Here is a 22,710-nt window from a genome sequence, read left to right as displayed (position 1 = left end):
ATGGCTCTCACCTCCATGAATCTGGAACTCTGAGATTGTGACTTGAGGAGGCTTCCGCAGTTGGGAACTCTGTTCCGTGCCAGTTGATGCTTGTGTGACTTCACATGTGGGTGTTGCTGTATCTGTCGGTAGACATGCTGTCTCACTCAGCCTCTTCTCACCCACAGACAGCTGATGGCCACTTCCCAGCGGGTCCTGCGGGAAGACTGAGCATATGCTGGCCATGCTAAGAGGAAGTGGTGTGTCTAGGCTGTAGTCGAGTAGAGCCTGCACTCTGTACACATTCAGAGAAAATGAGGGCTGGGCCTCGGCTCACGCCTCCATCAAGCACGCTGCTTCGCTCTTAACCAGAATACTGAAGTTTTTAAAAATAAGATATTACTGCTTTACCCCATCCACCTGCTCACTGAGCATGCTCTGAGCTCCTGTTGTATGCATGAGCTCTCTCTGGTTTACAAGGCCCAGAGAGGCTGTAGAAAATGCCTTTGGGTAGTGCAGCACCGTCCGTGCAGGTGCTGGCCCAGACCTTCTCTGGCAGCTTCAGGGTTGCAAACTCTAGCCCACCCAAGTCCTCATGCTCCCTCCTTCAGTTGTCCAAAGCACACAGATATCTGACCAGAGGATAGGACACCAGTATCCAAGCAAGGCCCATATGCTGGTGAGCTCCACTGAAGGGTGCTATGTGGACTACATATATATATATATAACAAACCATTGGTTTCATTATAACATTTTATACATGTATATAATGAACTTTGAACATGTTCAACCCATTATCCTCTCTTGTCCCCCCTTCTCCTCCTGAAGATGCCTTATTGGCTGCAGTGGCTCTGTCTCTTCTGCTGCCGCCCCTTACTTGGTATGAAAGGAACCATAAACTGTCCAGAGGATGTGGTGAGGTCCCCTGTCACTTAGAGTGATTTAGAATGAGAGGAACTAGAGACCCATACGTGGCCTAGGACCAGGAAAGATGTAAGTAGGCTGGGGAGTTATGACCTCTAGGTCACATGATGACCCAAGTGGTATGAAGAGGAAGATGCCTACTAATGCTCAGCATAGCCAGCTGGCACCCTCCACCAGCAGCTGGCACCCTCCACCAGTGGCTGGCACCCTCCACTGCAGCTCTTTGGACACATGCATTTGCATTTTAATGTGATTTTCCCAGCTTAATATCACATCATTAGCATTTCCCATATTGTTAAAGGACTTTTGGACGCTATAATTTTTAACAATTATCCAGTATGCCATGATGCATTTAACCAGTCCTTTGTTGTGGGTATTTATAATATTTCTGTGTTTTCTTTATTACAACACTGAAGCGAGTGTCTAACTTCCTAGGTGCTGCTAAGATGTGTGCATGTTTGTTAAGTCTGGGTAGCCCACCTCCTTCTGGAGGACAGCTGCCTGCCTGAGCCTCACGCTATTGATCACTTTGCTTGTTTGGGTCACGGTGAGGCTTTTGTAGGCCCAGTTCTGTCTGGAGAGGAGCTGGTGCAGAGAGAAGGAATAGGTAGGGTGACCAAGGAGGGCTCTGGGGCCAGGGTCCTAGGATGAAGTAGGAAGAAACTAAGGCAGATAGGCCAGGGGAGGCTGCCTTCCTCTCCCTTGGGTGTCCTGGGTCTGGAGCAGATGCAGGGTATGAAGTTTCTGGTGTCCCTGCTCCTCCTGCTCTTTGCTCGTTAGTCCCATAGAATCCTTGGAATTCAGAGAGCATGCCAGACAGATAGGATATACTGAAAAATAAGCATTGGATGAGGAGACAGAGGGGGCCCTAAAGTGACAGGGGACTTGCTCCCCATGTGGTCAGTATTGGGAAGTGGTTCTTGCAGCCTGCCTAGCCCACAGAGAATCCCAGGCCATTACTGCTCTCCTCTGCTTGGATCATACAAACAGTCACCTGCTGTACACTGTGTGTACTCAGGTGTGTGGACACAGGAGGGCTTCATTCTTCCCTCTGTCCCTTTGCAGTTTGTGTTGCTCACGGTCTGCTTGTCCCTAGAGGAGGCCCTGTCCTGTTCACTGGCCCGTTAGTTAGGCCAGCTCAGTTCAAGCTCTCCTTCCCAGGTGTCCTAGCACTGGAGGGTACAGAAGTGTAGGGGTAGTTGTTATTGGAGGAACAGGAAGTGAGGAGAGACATCCCTGCATCCCAGCCAAGGGCACTCTGGCCTTATCTGAGAGAGATCCCTCCTCTTAGAGCTCTAAGGGGTTCCAGGAATGGCAGGACCTGGTTTGGCTGCCGATGGCTGGAGCAGGTGAGTCCATGTCATCCACCCTCCTATGCAGCCTGAGAGCCTCTGTGCCTCCCATCGTGTTGCTTCCCAGGGCTGGGAATGCCTGAGGGGCTGATGGACAGCTGCGGCATCCAGCATGGGTCCTCCGGTGCTGGGGGACCGGGGAGCTGCACCCTTGGAAGCCACTCCTAATTCATGGCTCCACTGTGAGCGGAAGCAGCGTTTCTCCTGTGAGGACTGGCAACACGGACGCACGTGCCATTGGCTCTTTCTACTTTCCTCCTTCTCCCCCATGTTCTGTATCCACAATTTGAAATTTCACAGTGGTTGCTGTTCTCCTTTTTTCTGGGAGGCTGCTGTGGTCTCAGTCCCACCCAGATAGCACTAACTGAGCAGCTACTATTGTGGAGTGTAGCATGGCGGGGTCAGGCACAAGTGTCAGGCTATGGATTTGTCATGACTCTAGTAAGGTCTCCAGCTGGCTGTGTGATCCCAGGCAGGATACAGTTCCCATGGGCATTCTAGGAAGTCCAGGTTAGCACCCTCACTGTGCAGATGAGGACTCTGATTCAGAGAGAGGGTGTATCCTGCCAGGATCTCACAGCCATCTGCTTGCTCAAATGGTCACAGCAGACCCAGTCCTCTGTGGGGTCATGATAGTCGAGCTGTCCTCAGTTTGCTAACAGCAGGGTGGATCTGTTCCAGCACCTGGGCGCACCCTGACCAAAATGCCAAGTATCTGTGCCATCGGCGAAAGATGATCACCCAGAGCAATGGTATGGCCAGTGCAGGGGATCACAGGCTCCAGCAAACGTTCCTCTGCATCTTTGATTAATTTTTAAAAGGCAAAAGTAAATTAATCATTGCCAAGTAAGTGTGGGCACTCAGACTGCCTGGAGAAGCTGAGGTGGAGTCTTCTGTGTCAGCCATGGAGGGTGTAGCCCAGGGTAGCCCAGGAGATGTGGGTCAACCATGGAGGGTATAGCTCCTGGTTGACCCAAGAACTGTGACTCCACATGGAGGTTTGGCCACCAGCACCCTCACACTAGGAAAGGTGGATGGCCCACAGGGGTGGCCAAGGCCCTCGTAGGGCCAGACTTCTCTTTACATCTGCTCCATGCTCCTTCCAAGTCCAGGGCCTCAGGACCTGCCCCCAGGGCAGCTCACCCCAGGAAGACCAGTGTTCAGGCCTTTGTTCCCCCTCTCACACTGAGCGAACAGTACTGGAAGCCAGTGTCATCATGTCCCCTGGGTTAGTGGACTGAAATTCTTTATCACCTGACTTTCTCAGTCCCTCATTCTCCCTTCCCCCACTGTCAGGAAGAAGCTTAGCCCCATGGTGTGGTCCGTGGGAATCAGAAGACTCAGCTGAGACCTTCACATTGCCGTAGTCAGCTCCTGCCTCAGAGCTGTGGGGACTCATGCAGGCTGCACGCCACTGCTGACCGCTCTTCTGCCAGAGCCCTGTCAGTTTAGAGTCCTCATTATGGGACTCTGCAACCAAACAAGGAAAGGCCAGGAAGCCACGAAATGGAAGAGGATGGGGGTTCATCTCCACCAGGCCCTGAAGTCACCATAGAAGAGGAAACTAGTTCCATTGTTTGGTCTGTGGTGGCCATACAGTGGAGTTGACAGATCTCAAAGGAATGAGCTAGTGAGTTCATATAGGCTCATTTAGAGGTTTTAAAGTGTGCATAGGAGTTTTCCAGGTAACATGTCACATTAGGGTATTTTAGGCCCAACAGTAGTGTTGGGTAAGGATAGCATATGTAAGAGAATGCATCCTTTAGTTAGAGACCACATCGCTTCCATGTGTGCATGAGTATGTGCATGCGTGTGTGTATACAAGCTCATTCAGAGGAAAGGTTAAGAAAGAAAGTCAGGTGGTATTTTGAGCTGGTCAGGGCAGGATCTCCACCCCAGCTTTTTGTGGATTGTGTCCCAGAGTCAAACTCTCCAAAAGGAGTCTTTGGATATGGGGACCTCCTCAGATATCCTAGACTACTCTCAACTTGTCCCCAGGGAGCCAGGCAGCTCATCAGTCACACCTAGGTGTGAAGGGGAAGGTGCCCTCCCAGCATATGGTTATTAAAGTACGCCATCTTTAAGCCTCATTAGGGAGTGTTAAATGCTAATGAATTTAGAGAGGGGTGTCTTGGGGCCTCTGTTTCCTTGGAAACATTTGAGAGCAGGTGCTTTATAATGAGCTGTACCTATTTTAAAAGTGAGCGGCGAGGGCTCTTTGATAGGCCGGCTCTCAGATGCTGATGGGCAAGTGTGCACAGAGCAGTGAGGCCAGTGGAGATGCGCGGTGCTCTCTGGAATAGCATCTCTCTGGTGGTTTCTATAGAAACGGCCGGCACCTAGGTAGGAGAACAGCCGCGCTCCAGGTTTGCTTACGCAACACTGGGCACACCCAACCTCTGAAGACGGGGTCCTGTGGGACAGGTGCGTGTTACCGCAGCTGTAACCTGCGACAGTCATTGTGTCTTTTCTCCACCTACTGCCTGATTTCAGCTGTCCCCACCCTGCCTATTATTCAGGCCCAGATGATGAGAGGAAGAATGAACATTTGCGGAGCTAATTCCTCCCTGCAGAGCACTTTAAGGAAACTTTTCATTACTGAAAAATTTAAATATCCACCAAAGTAGAGGAGTTACTTAATGACCCTGCACAGGCACCACTCCTCCCAGTGGTTATGAGCTGATGACCAGCCTCGTCCTCTCCTAATCCCATCCTTTCCCCAGCAGCCTCCACTCCACTCCACTTCCCCTCCACCTAATTAGTTAGAAGCAAGTCCCAGACATTCATTTCATTTGTTAATACTTTTTTTTTTAAAGATAAGGACTTCAAAAATTATTATAATACCATTATCCCTTCTAAGACTTTAGCAGTAATTCCTTAATACCATCAAATATCCAGTCTGTGTTCAGATTTCCCTAAAGCCCCATAATTTGCCTTAAATAGTTGCCCCGTTCAGATCAGGGCCTAAACATTTGGTTGATAAGTCTCTGCAGTCTTGTTTACTCTGCAGGTTTTCCTGTAACGTATTTATTGGGTAGTAAAGTGGTTGCTTGTCCTTTAGTTTCCTGATTTTGTCCCTGAGGTCTCACTCACATATGCCTGTGGTTTCCGTCTGTCTCATGAGCCACTGTGTCCTGCAGCTTCTGACCCTGGCCCATGCACACAGGTCACGTCGGGGAGCCGTGTTCTGCACCACTCCTGTTCTTGTCGTCCATCCACATATGATGCAAGGGTCTCCTCAGCCAGGGCTTTCCTTCCAGGTTTCATTTACCAGTGCTCAGCCCCCAGACTATCCTATGGAAATCTCCAAAATCCACAGTCTTTGAGTTTGAAGGTGTTGACCGCTCATGCCGTCCCACACTGCCCACAGTATCCACACTGTATTTGCCACTTGCCTGCCAGTCACCTTGCTGCTGCCTTAGTTTTCAGACAGTCATTTGTGATGTCCTCCATGGTTGAGTTCACGTAACCGTTATTTACTTAATAATGACCCCCAAACCCAATAACAGTGATGTCAGCTGTTCCACGTGTGGAAGAGAAGGTATGAGGTGCCTCCTTCAGGCAGGAGGGAAAGTCCTCAGAGGAAAGAAGAGACATGTGGAACCTTGCCAAGAGCTATGATCTCTATTTTATTTCTTGTCTAGTTTTCGTGTGAGATTAATATTGGATGCAGAAAAGTAAACTGAGGCTCCTCTCCTATTTTCTAACTATTCATGTGGCATTGACTCTAGTTCTTCCTTAATCTTTGACAGAGTACACCAGTGAGGCTGTCTGGAGCTGAGTTTTCTAGTTGAAAGGTGATGATGATATGATAATAATAATATAATTCCATAAATAACAAAATACAATAGTTATAATACCACATATAACAACATATAATAACATAATACCACACATAACAATATATAATAGTATAATAGCCCACATAATGATGTATAATAATACCACACATAATAATAATATTATGTGTAATAATGTAACACATAATATATATAACAATGTAATGTCATACATAATAATGTAGAATTGGTGTACTAAAGGGCTCTTTGGGTATTCTGTTTCTCCCTTGATTATCTTTGGGTTCTTTGCCTCACAAGGAAGTTTGGATGTCATTTAAAATCATCGACTCTGCATCCTCACATGTGCCCTCATCCTCCAGTGCTGAAGCAGCTCCTGCTTCTGAAAGTGTCACTTCTGTCATGGGACCTTCCTTTGGCATTTCTCATCCTCGAGTTTGATGCTGGCGAGTTCTCTCAGTCATGATAAACGTCTTTGGTTGCTATGGCTCTTCTCATGTCCTTAGCTCCCCTCTGTCCTTAGCTCCCCTCTTTATGCTGTAGTAGAGGCTTGGTTGACATATTGTAAACATCATGTGCTTGAAGTATGAAGGACGTTCCATGAACTCTGACATACATAGACATACATACATGGTTTTTATTTTATTTTTTGAGCCAGGGGTTTCTCTGTGTAACAGTCCTGGCTGTCCTGGAACTCATTCTGTAGACCAGGCTTGCTTCAAACTCACAGAGATTCACCTGCCTCTGTCTCCCGAGTGCTGGGACTAAAGGCATGCACCGCCATCGCCTGACTACATACATATTTTTATGTGTGTAAAAAAGGGCCTTGCCCTCTAGCCCTGGCTGACCTGGAACTCTCCCTGTAGTTTAGCCTCGCTTTGAACTTAACAGCAGTTCTCCTGCCTCTGCCTCCCTAATGCTGGGAGTAGAGGCGTGCACCACCTTACTCAGCTACTTATATTATAGATGTGTAGAATATGTATATATCTAATATGTATCTCTACAAAACCACACCATATCAAAGTAATATTTCCATCACTTTCAGAAAGTTTTGCAGTCCTGTGTTCACTTCTAGAAGTTCTATAGTTTGGGGCCTTATATTACAGTTGAATCGATTTAGAATTAATATTGCATATGGCCAAGGTTGGATGGAGTTTCATGTGTCCAGCTATGGGTGTTCCATATTGCTGTATGTTGTGCCTTTCTACCCTGTGTGGTGTTAGCAGTTGAACCTGTGTGGGTCTGTCTTCCTGCTCTGAGTTCCTCATCTCTCTAAGTCTTGAATTGGTTTTGTACCCTTATAAGGAATCTTGGATCTGTCTGGCACACGCTTTGTTCTTTCTCAGTTGTTTTAACTGCTCAGAGTTTATCGCATCTACATTTTGATTTTACAATCACTTTGCCAAATTCTAACAAGATGAGACAAGTCGACTTGAGCTTTGGTATCGTGTCTGCAGGTGGGAGAGAACTGAGCTCTGAATGAGGGCGAGGTTTCTGATTCAGCAGCACAGTCTTGGAGACCTGTCAGGAGCATCTGTGCTTCTCCCAGTTCCTGGTCAGGCTTATTCCTGAGTATTTACGCATTTGATGCCAAAGTTGTAATTCAGAGCCATGAACTAGCTTTGTAACTAGTTTTTAAAATTTCAATCTATGATTATTTATTGTTAGAGAAACAATAAGCATTTGAATAGTCACCTTGAATCCTGCAGTTCTGTTCCACTCCTTAGTTCTGGTGTGTTCTTTGTAGATGCTAGCAGGTTTTTAAAAATAGGTAATCATGTCACTTGTAAGCAAAGTCATCTTTAATTGTTCTTTTCCATCTTAGATGCCATTCATATCTATTAATTACCTATTTTTACCTGTTTATTATTTCTTGCTGTGGGTCCTGCCTCAGACATGCATAGTAGCATTGTCTGGATGTGGCCAGCCTTGCATGGCTCCTGGTCCTAGAGGAGTATTCTCCCACTTATGGATCAGGTCGACTGTGGCTGTCTGGTGAGGAGCAGTTCAGTTTTAGGACTTCTTTTTTTTTTTTCCTAATTTTCTAAGATTTTTCAGTTAGGAGTTGTTGGATTTTATCACATGCTTTTTTGCTTTGATGCAAGTTTCTATGAGGTTCTCTTGTTTTTGTTCGATCAAGGTGAGTTGATTTTCGAACATTAGAACATGCTTGTGTTCATGGTATGAGCCTCACATCATCATGTCTTCCCTGTATGACTTGTGCATCCATCGTGAGGGTGTGAATCTCAGGATTCCTGTATCCATCATGCATGTGTGGATCTCAGGATTTCTGCATCCATCATGCGTGTATGGATCTGAGTTCCAGGAAATTGTGTGTGGGTTTGATTCCTGCATCTATCGTGAGGGTGTGGCTGTTAGGACTCCTGCATCCATCGTGAGGGTGTGTATCTCAGGGTTCCTGCATCCATCGTGAGGGTGTGTATCTCAGGGTTCCTGCATCCATCGTGAGGGTGTGTATCTCAGGGTTCCTGTATCCATCGTGAGGGTGTGGATCTCAGGATTTCTGCATCCATCATGCGTATATGGATCTCAGTGTTCTAGGAAGTTGTGTGTGGGTTTGATGTCATGGTGAGCTCTGGAGAGTCTCATCAGCTCTCTGAAGAAGTTGTTAAAATTTATTTATTATTTCATCCATAAATATTTTCTGGAATTAACCAGTAAAGCAGTTTTGCACAAAAATTTCTCAGAAAGGTTTGAAACTTTAAGTAAAATATATTTAATAAACCTGTGCTTGATCCAGTTCTATATTTCTCTTTGAGTTACTCTTGGTGTCTTTTCTCTTCCAAGATAGCTACCCATTTCATCAAAGTTACAGTTTGGTTATAATGTTTGTCTTGATGACATTTTATATTTGAATAATCCCCAGTGGTGTCTCCCTATCGCCCACATCCCTGGTGCTGGTAAGTCATTCCCACCCCATCAGACCAGTTAAAGATTTGCAAATATTGTCTCTCAAAGCAGCACCTTTTGTTTTCACTTGTTTTATATATATATTTGTTTTGCCTTTTGAAGAAACAGGAATTTCTTTCCTATCCTGTTTACCCCTTGCTTCCACCTACTGTGGAATTTCATTTTCTCTTCTGTTTCTAGTTCCTTTCAGTGGGAGTTGAGGTCATTGCTTGAGACTTTTATTCTTTTACTCGATCAGCACTGTCAATTTCCCTGTGGGCATCACATCTCGGCTGAACAATGTTGATGCATTGTGTTTTTATTTTCATTGTTTGAAACACTTTCTCATTTCCTTTTTGATTTATTCTTGACCTGTGGATTATTTAAAAGTTCATATTTAGATTCCAAACACATGAGAGTTTTCCAAATGCCTTTGTTATTCATTTCTAACTTAACTCCACTGTGGGTACAGGATGTACATTGTATATATTAGTCCTTTTAAATGGAGGCTTATCTGATGTTCTAGCACGGTCTGTTTCATTCTGCCTGTATGCTGTATATTCTGCTGTGATTGGGCATGGTGGATATCAAGTATCAATTATATCAGCTTGGTTGGCAGTATTGTGCAGGTCTTCTAAATCATTTCTGTTTCTCTATCTTTTGGATGGGAACAGCTGTGCTGTGATTTGAATGTTTTATAGTTTCCCAACATTCATGTGCTAGAACATGAACCCTTAAGTGATTGTAATGCTCGCTTTTCTTGTTGCTGTGACTTGAGAAGACACTGTTTAAGGGAGGGAGGCTTTGGTCTGCCCTGGAGTTCAAGTTGGGTAATCCCTCATAGCAGGGAACACATGGTGGGCCATGGGATGCATCTGTGGTCAGAAAACAGAGAGCAGACAGGAAGTAGAACAGGCTGTGGTCTCTCAAGGCACATCTCCCAGTGACTCACTTCCTCCAGCAAGGCTCCACTTCGTGAAGGTCCACAACCTTCCCAAATAGCTCCACCAGCTGAGGACCAAGTGTCCACATGCAGCCCGTGGGGAACTTCTCACATTCAGACGAGAGTGATGTATATAGAGATTGGTCCAGCGTTAGTGGGATGGTTCGGGGGAATGGTGCTTGCCACACAAGTCTACCAACCTGAGTTTGGTCCTTGGGACCTACGTGAACGTGGAAGGAGAAAACTAACCCCACAAAGTTGTCCTATGACCCCCATATGTGGGTGGTGGCACATGTGCCAACACACGTAATATAAGTCATATTAATAAATTTAAAAGCAACGTAAAACTTTTAAACAAGCTATGCATGCTCTGGGAGGCTGCATGTTAGGAGACGAGTGCTTTGGGGGTCGTGAAACTCTGTTCTCTCAAGTGCATCGACATCCTTATCAAAGGGCCGGAGGGGAATATCAGGTCTCCTCTGCCCAGTGAGATACAGCAGGAAGGCACAGAACCTCACGAGACACTGGATCCACTGGTCCCTTGATCTTAAGCTTTCCAGAGTGTAGAACTGTGAGAGATGACATTCTCATCCCACGGTTATCCCACTGAACCCCAGCAAGCTGGCTGACGCTTGTGACTAAGATTCAGATCCGATCCTTCTCAGTTCTCTCGGTTTCAAGTTCACTGCTTCTATTTGAAGTTCTGTACCAGTTGCCTAAGGGCCAGGATTTTTATTTTCTGCTATGAACAAAAGCTCCCAATAAAGAAGCTCCAACTGAAGCTTCTGCAAGGCCATTAGCACACCAGAGCTTCCTCAGTGATGGTGGGTGGGGAGGTTGGAATGTTGTGGGTCCACAGCCTAATTACAATTTATCTCGAGTGATCTTTATTCTCCCACATAGCCATCCCTTGCCTACTTCTGTGTCAGACCTAATGTCCTGTGACTAACAGAAACCTTTTGGAATGTACTAACAAAACTCTCGTTTCTGCCGACTGAAAGCCTGCGAGTCATCAGACAGCCCAACGCCTCTATCTAGGATTCTCTGCTTTGTTCTGTTTCAACAAAAACTTCGTGAAACTGCTTCCCATGGGAACATGGAATTCAGGGTCTCCTAAATCTGTGTTTGGATTTAAAGTTTTTTGCATTTATCTTTATTTGCTATGTGTGTACAAATGTGTACCACAGTGGAGGTCAAAGGACAGCTTTTGGAAGTCAGTTCTCTCCTCCCACTATATATAGCCCAGCACTTGAGTTCAATTCTTCAAGCTTGGTAGCAGGCACCATTACCTAGTGAACTGTGTTACCAACATTGGGTTGTAGAGTTCTTAATGGCTGGCCTCCTCAGTTATGTTGTTTCTTTTCTGTAAGACTCTTACCATTTATAGACTTTCAGCTTCGTCACGCTATGACACATTGTTATTGGTTTTTTGGCAGAGATAGCTATTTTTAAAAATTTGCCAATGAAACATGTACGTTTTACTAATATGCCATGTTCTCTCAGGTTTGTCTAGTTGTCCATGCAGCTAGCTCCCTTCGCCTCATCGCTTGTGGTCCTTGTTAGTTTTGTGTCTCCATGATCAAAGCCCATGATGAGAAACAGTTCTAGGGTGAGCAGGTTGATTTTGGCTCAGTTTCTGAATTTCAGGGCCTGACTTGAACCTCAAAGGCCTTCCCCCTGGTGACCCACTCCAAGGTCCCATAGACTCCCTAAATAGCACCACTGGCAGGGAGATAAGAACTTAAGACATGAGCCTTCGGGGACACTGAGGTTCGAGCGCTAGCAGAAAACTACCTGATGCCTTGTGCACTGTGAGCTTTTCACCCTCAGGTCAGTGGGTGCGTGCATAGCTGCATCCTGTAGGAAACCTTTAGCGCACTTGGCCTGTTCCCGTCTTGTAGTTTATGTCATGGATCTGTGTCGTCTCCACACATGGAGAATGACCTGGTCACGGTTTGTCTTACCTGTCAGTTTTCCCCAGGTATAACTGGACTCCTCCCTGCCTGGCTTCCCTGCCGTCTTTGCTCTGTGCACTGAATTGCTCTGTAGGTGTGTATTTGCTAGATGAGCTGATGCCTCCATTTCTGCAAATGTCCTTTTTATTCACAGTGGCTTTTCCCCACATTAACGCAACCACTCTGGCTTTCATTTGATTAGCTGTAATATGGTGTGGTTTTCAACCATTCACTTACAGTCTATCTGTTTCATTTTATTTAAAGTGGCTTTCTGGTGATGATCCCATTGAGTCTTTTTTAATTTTTATTTATTTACTTTTGAAACAGGGTCTGGCCTTAGACTCCTAGATCCAAACAACCCTCCTTCTTCGATCTCCTAAGCAGGTTGGCCTGCAGGTGGGTGGCACTACATCTTGCTTTGCTGGGTCTTCAAAAACAATTAAATACAGTTTGATGGTTTTTAGTTGGTGATTTAAATAGTTTACATGCAAAGTGCTTATTGATGTGGTTTAATTGGCCCTACGTTTACTGTTTTCCATTTGTCTTGTTTATCTCTATTCTGCCTCTCCTGTCTTCTTTGGATTATATGAGCATTTTCTCTCATGCCAGGGGCTGTACTTGAGCGAGTGTTCCCATGGTTCGCCTGTAGTGCCCTCCTTCCCCTTCCCCTTCAGGAAGTCCATTGACAAGACAGTTAAGGCTCAGTTCGTTTTTACTTTGGAATAGTAATTTGACCAGACTTTTGCCAGTAGTGCCCACTCTATGGTTTATAACTTAGTCTTTGCTTTCCACGCTCATCTTTCTGTACCTGTTCATTGGACTTTCTGGCCCACCTGCTGCTGCTTGCTTTTCTTCAGGTAGTTGCCTTTTGAGTTTAATCCAGAGCTTGTATTGCAATGTGTAGATGGTAGGTAAGGAGAAGGGACCCTTGTGGGCTCGGTTTGCTCCTTCTTGTGTTAACATTGTTTTATTCCTTTAAGATCCAGTGATGTCTTTTCACGGCACACACTGAGATGTTTCCACCCACCATGCTCTGTGTCGATTTCCTCTGCAGTGCCGACTCTGCCGTCAGTGCTGTCTGACATATTCACCTTGGTCCTTCTCCACCAAAGGTGTGCTACAGAGTTACAGCAGTTCTTAAAGTCCTGGCCGGTCACCCAGGCTGCCCTGGCCAGCCTTGCTGGGCTTAGGGGCCACAGTCTGCTCTCTGGCAGTGTTCACTTCTCTGCCCTCTCTGTGAACAGATGGGGCAGTATTGTTTGTTTGTTTTGGTTGGATTTTTGGACAGGGTTTCTTGGGTAGCTGTAGCTATCCTGGGCTTAGCTCTGCATGTCAGACTGGTCTTGAACTCAGAGATCCTTCTGCCTTCACGCCCAGCAGTATTTTTGTTGTTAAGACAAAATATATAATTTCTACTGACTTCCAGTGCAACTGTAAGCTTACAGGCTTTTTCTTTCCATGTTTATTTTAAACTTTTTCTATGGGAAATTTTTTACTTCGATTCACCTCAACACTTTTCTTTTAGGTATTAGCCATGGTTGCTGGGAAATGCTCTCACCTTCTTGTAGGGTTTTTTTTTTGTTTGTTTGTTTTGTTTTGTTTTCGTTTTCTTTTTCTTTTTGGTTCACAATGTGCATCCATTTAGGACCTGCCATCAAATTGCTGATTTCCCATTAATAATGTGTATTCAGCTAAGGAGCTGCATTAAATGGTCGTGCTTTAAACCCTTTTAAAAGCAATCCTGTTTGTGTGGCTAACCTACCAAATCAATACTTGGTTAATGTGATTTGCTTAATTATGCCTTCACATTTTAAAAATTGCTTTTTAAGTTAATTTTGTAGTATAATTTAATTTAATAAAATATGTCCATGAATCTAGAGAAAAGGTTGGCAACCAGAGCATACAGGCCCCATCTGGCCTGTGACCAGTTTTTATATGGCCCCTGGGCTAAAATTGGGTTTTATGCCTGTAGTCAACTCTAATATGCACGCATACACATGTACACACACATGTACACACACACACACACACACACACACACACACACACACGGTCTGCAACAGTGACTATACATGGTTAATAAAACCTAAACTATTTATTATCTGGCCCTTCAAATAACAACAACAAAAAAAAAATCAGTGATCCTTATTTGTGGGTAAAATCTGCAAAATAAGATCTTTTTAAAAAAGGTTTTTAATTTTTTAAATTTGTGTATGTGTATACATGTATCTATATGTATCTGTATGTATCTATGTATGTATACCACATGTGTGCAGGTGCCCAGGGAGGCCAGGCTCCCCTGGAGCTGGAGTTCCAGAAGGCTGTGAGCCGTTGTGGGTGCTGAGAACGGCACCCAGGTCCTCAGCAAGAGCAGTAGTGCTCTTCCTGCTGTTTCAGTTCTCACGGAGCCGTTCCTCCAGCCCCTAGAGAAGCCATCAAATTCTACTGGTAACCCCGTCTCCGCATGCCGTCCCTCCCTTTCTCTACAGGTAATGCATATCAAGGGTGACTTTGAGCTTCAGATCCTCTTGTCTGGTCCTCTGAAGTGCTGACACTGCAGATCTGCTCCACCATACCTGGCTGTTCCTAATGATCCTAACTCTAGCGCACATATCTGCCTATCATTCTCTGCCACATTCTCTCCACCTTTGCTCTGAACATGGAGCCCTAGAGATGGCTTTAGCAAGGCAGGCTCCCTGCTATTGTGATGGGTGCGGCAGTGCCCAGGTCCTCACTGTGCTTCTTGTGGTGTGTGCTGGGCTCGTTCTGGTTCTTCATGGCCTTTGACATAGTGCTGACATCTTGGCACTTTGCCGGTGCAGCTCTATGACCAGCCCTTAGACGGTGGGTGGTGGGTGAGCGGGCTGGGCTGTGGGCTGTGGGCTGTGGGCTGTGGGCTGCAGAATACCAGCCCATCTGTAGTGTTGCTCGGCTCCTCCTCGCCGAGTTTGTGCATTATTGCGAACAGCGTACAGCTGTCCGGCACCTTGACACCACCCAACAAAAGTACTGTCAAACTCTGGGAGTTGGCTCATTTAATAAGCAAGGGCTGACATTTAAGTTTGCTTAAATTGTTCTTGTTATGAGCAAGGTCAAAGCCATTTCCCTGTTGATGAGATGCATCCTCTCACCATCGCCTGTGGAACTCAGGCTTTCTCGTCTTGTCGCAGGCGCTTCTGATGCTGCAGATGGTGACCTTCGCATCTCACACGAGTTAGAAAGCCTCTCCCGCTTGGCTCTCCTTTACTCCTCCTTTATTTATCTGCCTCTTTCCACCTGGGGGTGAGGTGTGTGAGTTACTCTTCCACTTGGTCAGTATCGCTGGCTTTCCTCTCAGCTCTCCAGCTCCAGAGCTGTAGCTGGGAAGTTCCCCGAGGGCTGGTTTATAGATGGAATCTAGCCATGTTGTCTTCTCATATTTATATAGTTCCCTTTCTTTTCTCAGTGTAAAATTGTAGTTGCTTCTTTAAAGTCTGCAGACACTCTGGTCATGTGACTGTCTCCTTTTACCCATGTTACCTTAAATCTTGGAGTCAAGTGCACACATGCTCCAGAGCTGGCATGTATAGACTATCACATTGCACTTGAAGAAGCCCATATGCCTGTTATCAGGGAAATAAAACAATCTGGGAGAAGAGACCTGGGCCAGGGCCAGACCCTTGCTGTAGCAGCTCACACAGTTTGAGAGAGCCAGGGCCCCAAAGAGGCAGACTGTGCCTTTGTCGGCATTGACAGTTCAGTGTAGTCCAGGCTGATTGGCCACAGGGCGTGCAGTTATGGCATGAGCTGTCGTCTACTTTCCCCAAGGCCAGCCTTTGTCAATGGGCCTGTGGTTGCTGGGGGAGCTTCTCCTCCTTGGCTCCATGCCTGGGCTAGGGTGTGCCAGCTGCCAGGGCAATAATCAAGGTTGCCGTAAAACTCCCCAGCCAGTTGCACAAATGATGCATCTGCTCTACGGGACATGTCACAGTGGGAAGGAGAGTCTGTCATGTTCGGTGATGAGCACATTGAAGGCCAGCCTCCTGCCCACAGCTGTGCTTCATTGGCAGGGTTCGTCCATACCACAGTGTGTTTCCCATCCATTGCTCTTATGATGCGCCAATGAACTGGGCTATGTCTGGCCATTCTGAGAAGACGTAGGTAGGCCTTTTGTTCTGGTAAAGTTTTCTTGGGAGGTACAGGTGCGAATATTTCAGTCACGGGTGGCTGGTGGCCCCGGGTATGTCTTCCTGAGAGAAGGCACTCCTGGGATGTTGTCCTGACTCAGCTAACCCAAGGAGACTGCAGGGTGCATGATGTTAAGGCCACGTGTATCCCAAGGCACACATGGTGCCTCCTTACCGCTGTTCTCTATGAACTGGAGGGCTCTGACATGTATTTGCCAGGGATAAGTGTGTGGGCCACTTCCAGAGGTATATCCAGAGATCAACGTTAGGCTAGACCTGTTTCTCACTGTGCATTTAATCTCCATCCTAGGTGTCTGTTGACTGCCTGGCAGCCTGGCCTGCAGCTGATGGGGAGAGGCAGAAGGGGGAGCGGATGTATGTGATCTAACATACCCATGGAGTTGCCAAGTGACACATGAGAAGGGCTTTAGGGTGGTGGGATTGAACTACTTAGGGCAGCGGTTTTCAACCTGTGCATTTCAACCCCTTTGGGGGTTAAACGACTCTTTCACAGGGGTCACCTGAGACCATGGGAAAACACAGATGTTTACATTACAATTCATAACAGTCGCAACATTACAGTTATGAAGTAGCAACAAAAATAATTTTATGATCAGAGACCACCACAGCATGAGGAGCTGTATTAAAGGGCCGCAGCGTTAGGAACGTTGAGACCCTCTAGGGCTTAGGACCTAAGCAGTGCCAGGGAAGAGGCTCCCAGAGCCAAGGTGAGCCCTCTCTCTGCTCCAGACCCCTCTGCCCACCAGCAAACCGCAACAGCTGCAGTGGCCAGCTCTGCCCGTGAGCACTGGATGTTGTGTGAACTTGTCTGAGCAGGTACTGGGGGCTGATATGTTCTGTACTCTCCCGGGTCCTAGGTGCTGTCTCAGCTTCTGACCTGTCTGTGGTGTATCTCAGCAGCAGTGTGAACCCTGACTGCCTGGACTTCTTCCCTGCTACCCTATGAAGCTGTGTCTTTGAATCCTGGGGATGGGGGATGGCATGCAAGACAGCAGTCAGCTCCTGTTGTCCGAGAAGCTGCTACAAGCACATCTTAACCTTCATGGGTCTGCAGGGCTGGCCTCTCTCTTAGTAAAACTCTGCTTGTAAAGAGGCCAAGTTGTTTGTTGCCCATGTCTGTCCCTAGGAACTTACAGAAGCAGGAACTGGCCAGCGGGTTACCCAGTCGTGGGCCCCAGGGGAGCGGCTGGAATGGGAGAAGCTTGGCCTCACCTGCTTGTGTGACTGCTGCTCATTTGGTAGCCAGAGGAGCAGATGGCCTGAGAACTGTGATTCTGGTGTAGCCACACGGCAGTGCCCAGGGAGCTAATGACTCCATGGCCAGTCCTAGGGGCAGCTGGAGTCCTGTCTGTGCGTCCAGTTCAGACAGCAGTGGGTGGTCTTCTCAGTATTGTAGTTGGCACCATGCCACCTGAGAGCCCATTCAACATAGATGCTTTGTTTGAGTCTTTGTACTGGGTCCCAGAACATAAAGCATGTCTATAAAAGTAAAATAAATTCTGCCTGGAAGTGGTGGCGTGCACCTTTAATCCCAACACTTGGGAGGCAGAGACAGGCAGATCTCTGAGTTTGAGGCCAGCCTGGTCTACAGAGCAAGTTTCAGAAAACAAACAAACAAACAAACAGTAAAATACATTCCGAGACTTGAGATTCTGATGTAATTTTCTGTCTCCAAGAATGCTTGCTCCCTGTGTCATCCTTACTTACCCAGGGACAGTAAGTAGTCTAGGCTTTGTAGCTGTCTGTGAGCTGTATGACACCTTCAGGCCCTTTCAGAAATATAACACCATTATCACTGGATGTCACTCTTCCCTTCTGCACCTAGGGCAAGGTGGGAACCCTGTACCTAATGTGCCCTTATTGTATACAGCTGCTGCTGAGGGACCCTGCCATCCCAGGAAACCGCTGCATCTCACTGGACCCACCCATGTACTGATAGAGGCGGGGTGGGCATAACCAGCAGTCGCCTTGCATCTGGGAGTCCAGTCGCTCCAAAGAGCAATAGGCATTGTCCTGGTGAAGTTGGAAAACCCTGTGTTTCCAAGTTGGAAAGCACATGAAACCACATGTGTGCATGGCCTAGTATATTTTTATTGATCCTGCCCATGCCCGGTACTTGGTAACTCTGTTTGACTCTCCCTGTGTGGGCATGCTCCCAGGCCCACCATGGTGACCAGTGCTCGTTCTTGTAGGTGGTGAGAGGCTATAAGGCAACCATCCAGCAGACCCTGGACATCCTCTTCCTCCAAGAAGGGTCTGAGTTCCTGAGCAGCACTGATGCATCCACTCGAGACTCAGCTGACCGAACCATTATTGCCTGGGATTTCCGGACTGCTGCCAAAATATCGAACCAAATTTTCCATGTGAGAAGCCCTGTGTAGAATTGTTCTTGGTGTCAACAGTGGGGGATATTCCTGTAGCCCTGGGCTGGGGTCGGGGGCCCCTCTCTGTCTGGGGGAGGAGGAGATCAGCTATTTGAAATATCTAGGACAGAGGTAGGCATAGGTCAGGCCCAGGTCTGCACACAGTGATAGCCTCTGTAGACTGCCCTTTCTGGTTCAGCCACCCTAATACTCACCTCATAGAGTACCAAGAACTACAGGAAGAAAATGCTTATAAAGATCTAGCACAGTGTCGGGCACAGAGACTCCTCCATAACAGTTGTGACCAACCCAACACCATCATTACTGCCAATATCATCATTGCTGTGATCACCCTGCCACCACCACCTTTATCACCAATATTACCGTCACCATCATTATCATGTCTGTGGTCACTGCCATCCCCACATTGTCATGATCAGCATCACCTTCTCTGCCGCCACCACCATTACTGTCACTATAATCATTACCTCCACAACCATCACTACTACCACCACCACCATCCCCGATCACCACCATCACCACCACCATCTCCACCACCATCCCTGACCACCACCACCACCACCATCTCCACCACCATCACTGACCACCATCACCATCTCCACCACTGTCACCACATCCACCATCACTGCCATCTCGCCATCACCATTGTGGTGGTCACCACCATCACCACCTGTGCTCACATTACCGTCTTTTGGTGACGGTAAACTATTCCCGATCTCTTGAGTGCATACCTTTAATCTCAGCACTCAGGAGGCAGAAGCAGGCCAATCTTCTTGAGTTTGGGACCAGCCTGGTCTAGACATTAAGTTCCAGGACAGCCAGGGCTACAAAGTGAGACCTTCTTCAGCATCTTGCAGAAGGGGCAGTGTGTTAACATAGTGAGCTTCGCTTTAGCTCCACAGAGCAGCAGGATAGGGCAGTTGCCTTGTTTTCAAGCTCTGAGTGTATATAACTTGACATAACAACAGCAACCTACACAGACGCCTAAGTCAAGGCCCAGGAGAAAGGGACAAAACCCCAAGAGCAGAGTGCAGGCTAGGTAGGTGGCGATCTGTGGGAGGCAGAAACCCCACGGTGGTAGCCTTCATCCCTCTGTGGTCCTGTCTTCTCAGGAGAGGTACACCTGCCCCAGCCTCGCCTTGCATCCGAGGGAACCGGTCTTCCTGGCACAAACCAATGGCAACTACCTGGCTCTCTTCTCCTCTGTGTGGCCCTATCGGATGAGCAGACGGCGGCGCTATGAAGGGCACAAGGTACCCCCATCTTTGTTACCTAGGTCAAATGCTGACCATTGGCCCCAAGACTTCCAGCCAGGTATCACCAGGACTCCAGGGCATGTAGACCCTCTGGGCACTCTGCTGCTGAAGTGAATGACTTCTGGCTGTGTGAATGAGGGTCCACTCAGGGTCCAGGCCACATGCCCAGCCACAGGCAGGAGAGCATGTCAGTTCACATATGGTGGGGTGGGGACAGGAACAGGGTAGGACAGACTTGGGAGCCGTTTTTCTGTGTGCCCCTTTCCTGCCTGAGGCCCACTTTGCTGGCCTGGAAGAGGCTGGGAATTCACTTAGTACTTGGTGTCAAACCCCAGCTCTGTAGAAGCTGCTGTATCTGGGTTCCATTACCAGGATATTGTTAGATGTCATCTATGAAGTTCACACTTGAATGCTGTGCAATTGAGCTACAATAAAACAAAATGCAGATACTGTTTTAAGTAAGTTTGTAATTTGTGTTGGGCATTCATGTTCTGGAGACCTGCAGCCCATGGGCCACAGACTTGACATGACTGTTGGGACTAGTGACCCTGGGATACAGGTCACCTCACCAACCTGTAGGCTTATAGCAGGAGCTCAGCCTTTGGCCTCAAGATCACTAGGTGTAGTGTGGGATCATAGCTGCCACCTCACAGGTTGCCTTCTCTGTCTTTCTCCACAGGTGGAAGGCTACGCTGTGGGCTGCGAGTGCTCCCCATGTGGTGACCTGCTGGTGACAGGCAGCGCCGATGGCCGGGTTCTGATGTTCAGCTTCCGCACTGCCAGCCGGGCGTGTACGCTACAAGGGCATGCTCAGGCCTGCCTTGGCACCACCTACCACCCCGTGCTGCCTTCTGTCCTTGGCACCTGCTCCTGGGGAGGAGACATCAAGATCTGGCACTAACTGGCAGCTGAGACCCTGCCCCTGGGTCTCTGAAGTTGACTGGAGGTTAGGCAAGTGCAGGGGCTGCCCCCACACTGGGCCTCAGTGACTTGTCTGTAAAAGGAGGGTGAGAAGTGTCTCAGGATGTAAGGGCTGCATTAGTAAAGGCATTTGCCAAATGGCTGGTGATGCCCAACCAATCAGTGTGTACTCTGTAGTTTTTCTTAATGTGATTTGGAAATAAACACATAGCTGCTTCCTGTTGCCATCCTACGGCAGGTAAGGGAGCTGGAGATGGGACTGTCTGCTGGTCCTGAGAGTGTTATCCTCAGAACAGTGGGTCTCCGGGTCTTCCAGCTGCTCAGGAACTCTGTGCAGGAGCTCCACAGGGCCCTGCCACTCACCTGCACTTACTAGACACCAAAGCTGTGTATCTACTCCTCTCTGGTCACCTCTCTGGTCCTCTACCCTGCTGCTTGCCTGCTGCCAAGGTGGGTGGTCTGTGCTGGCCACAGCCGTGTGTCTGTCCTGGAAGGGGAGATGAGGAGATGCAGGGTCCCAGAAGCCACTTCAGGGACTGACTGGGCTGGGTGAGGAAATGTGGTGGTTTGTGTAAGAAACTCCCAAGGGCTCATGTATTTGACACTTAGTCACCAGGGAGTGAAACTGCTTGAAGGGATTAGAAGGATTAGGAGGTGTGGCCTTGTTGGAGGATGGGTGTCGCTGGGGATGGACTTTGAGATTTCAAAAGTCCATGCTAGAACCAGTCTTTTCCCCTTCTCTTCCCTCTCTCTCTCTCTCTCTCTGCCTTCAGATCAGGATATAGAACTCTCAGCTACTGTTCCAGAACCATGTCTGCTTGCATGTTTCCATGCTTTCTGCCCTGTTGACAATGGACTAAATAAATCTTTGAAACTGTCAGCAAGCCCCAATTAAATGCTTTCTTTTGTAAGAATTGCCTTGGTCATGGTTTCTGTTTACAGCAATAGAACAGTGACTTAGACAGGAAGCCTAGCTTCCTGGGAAGGCCCATGAATCTCAAACACTACTAGAATTGTAACTGAGAGACTGCCTGACGGCCTGGGACTCACAGGATGTGGTGAGGGAGGACGGGAGAGGGCCTGGGACTTGACAGAGTACTTACAGCTTCACACCTTACTCCGTTCTACAGTCTAGTCCCAGGCAAGGCCTGTCTCCTTCCCTCGGTGCCCCAGTTCCTCACCTGTGAGGCCAGAAGTCAGGAGAGCTGCCTGCAGATGTGTTGGGGAGCTGGAAGAATGTTGGGCATAGTGAGCCCAAGTCTAAGGCCAGCCTGGCTCAGGGATGCTGTGTAAGGACATTTGTTCCAGTGTCCAAGGCATTGAGGGGCCATTCCCACCAGGGTAAAGCAAGTCAGAGCCCTGCGCTGGGGCTCATCTTAAAGCCCCTATGTCCTTGCTGCCGCAATAGGTCAGTTCAGGTTTCCTCTCCCCAAGCTGATGGCCACTGCCTCTGTGCTTGGGTGCCTCAGGGCCATTGGACCCACCATCGTGGCCTAGGTACTGTCCTTCCCCCATAAGCATGCCCTCTTCCTTATTCAGGGAACTGCAGGGAAACAACAAAATTGCCTTGCTCAAGCACCGGGTTCCACCCTGTGCTGTCCTGTGTGACTGACATCAGGTATGGAGTAAGCTCTCTGGGCGGAGCTTTGTGTCCCGCTGTGTCCCTGGCATATAAGCATGCAATGAATAACTGCTACGTAGCCTGTCAGGACCAAACTTTAGGGCCAGTCAGACCCAGATTTGAAGTCTGCCCTGTGTTTCCTTCATTACTATGGGACCTTAGGGGATCTGTGTGGTCATTCAGTGTCTCAGTTTCCCCTCCTAAAGAGCAGCATAGGGCCTGTGTGCAGTGGGCGCTCAGGATACTCGCGTCTGTGTCTGTTCAGTGGATACCAGGGCCAGGTTCCATTCTAAGGCTCTGCAGTGGTAGGCCAAGGGCTGGTGGGACCCTCTCCCACTGCTGCTGTCCCTCTTGTTTTCAGGGCCTTAGCAAGGTCCAGATTTAATCCTGGTGAAGGATACTGGCAGGAGGCTGCTTCCTTCCTTCCCACATGATGAACTCTTGGGAGCTTTAGATCAGCTGGCTTCTGTCTCGAGCCCTG

General features: G+C 47.8%; 1 protein-coding gene across 3 annotated transcripts in view; it reads left to right on the top strand.

Moving 5' to 3' along the window:
• The window catches only part of Wdr25 (WD repeat domain 25), a 127,078-nt gene extending 105,556 nt beyond the window's left edge, over positions 1-21,522 (top strand). For all 3 annotated transcript variants that reach the window (XM_048431275.3, XM_048431273.3, XM_048431274.3), the window contains 3 exons: positions 18,240-18,410; positions 19,544-19,684; positions 20,367-21,522. In XM_048431275.3, coding sequence (XP_048287232.1) covers positions 18,240-18,410; positions 19,544-19,684; positions 20,367-20,588 — 534 coding nt within the window. In that variant the 3' untranslated portion in view covers positions 20,589-21,522. The remainder of the gene's footprint in view (positions 1-18,239; positions 18,411-19,543; positions 19,685-20,366) is intronic.
• The last annotated feature ends 1,188 nt before the right edge of the window (positions 21,523-22,710 follow it).

The sequence above is a fragment of the Myodes glareolus genome, chromosome 11 (assembly GCF_982192425.1).
Source record: "Myodes glareolus chromosome 11, mMyoGla1.1, whole genome shotgun sequence".
Taxonomy (NCBI): domain Eukaryota; kingdom Metazoa; phylum Chordata; class Mammalia; order Rodentia; family Cricetidae; genus Myodes; species Myodes glareolus.
The sequence above is the reverse complement of the archived record's forward strand: the minus strand, read 5'-3'. Positions and strand labels throughout refer to the sequence as shown.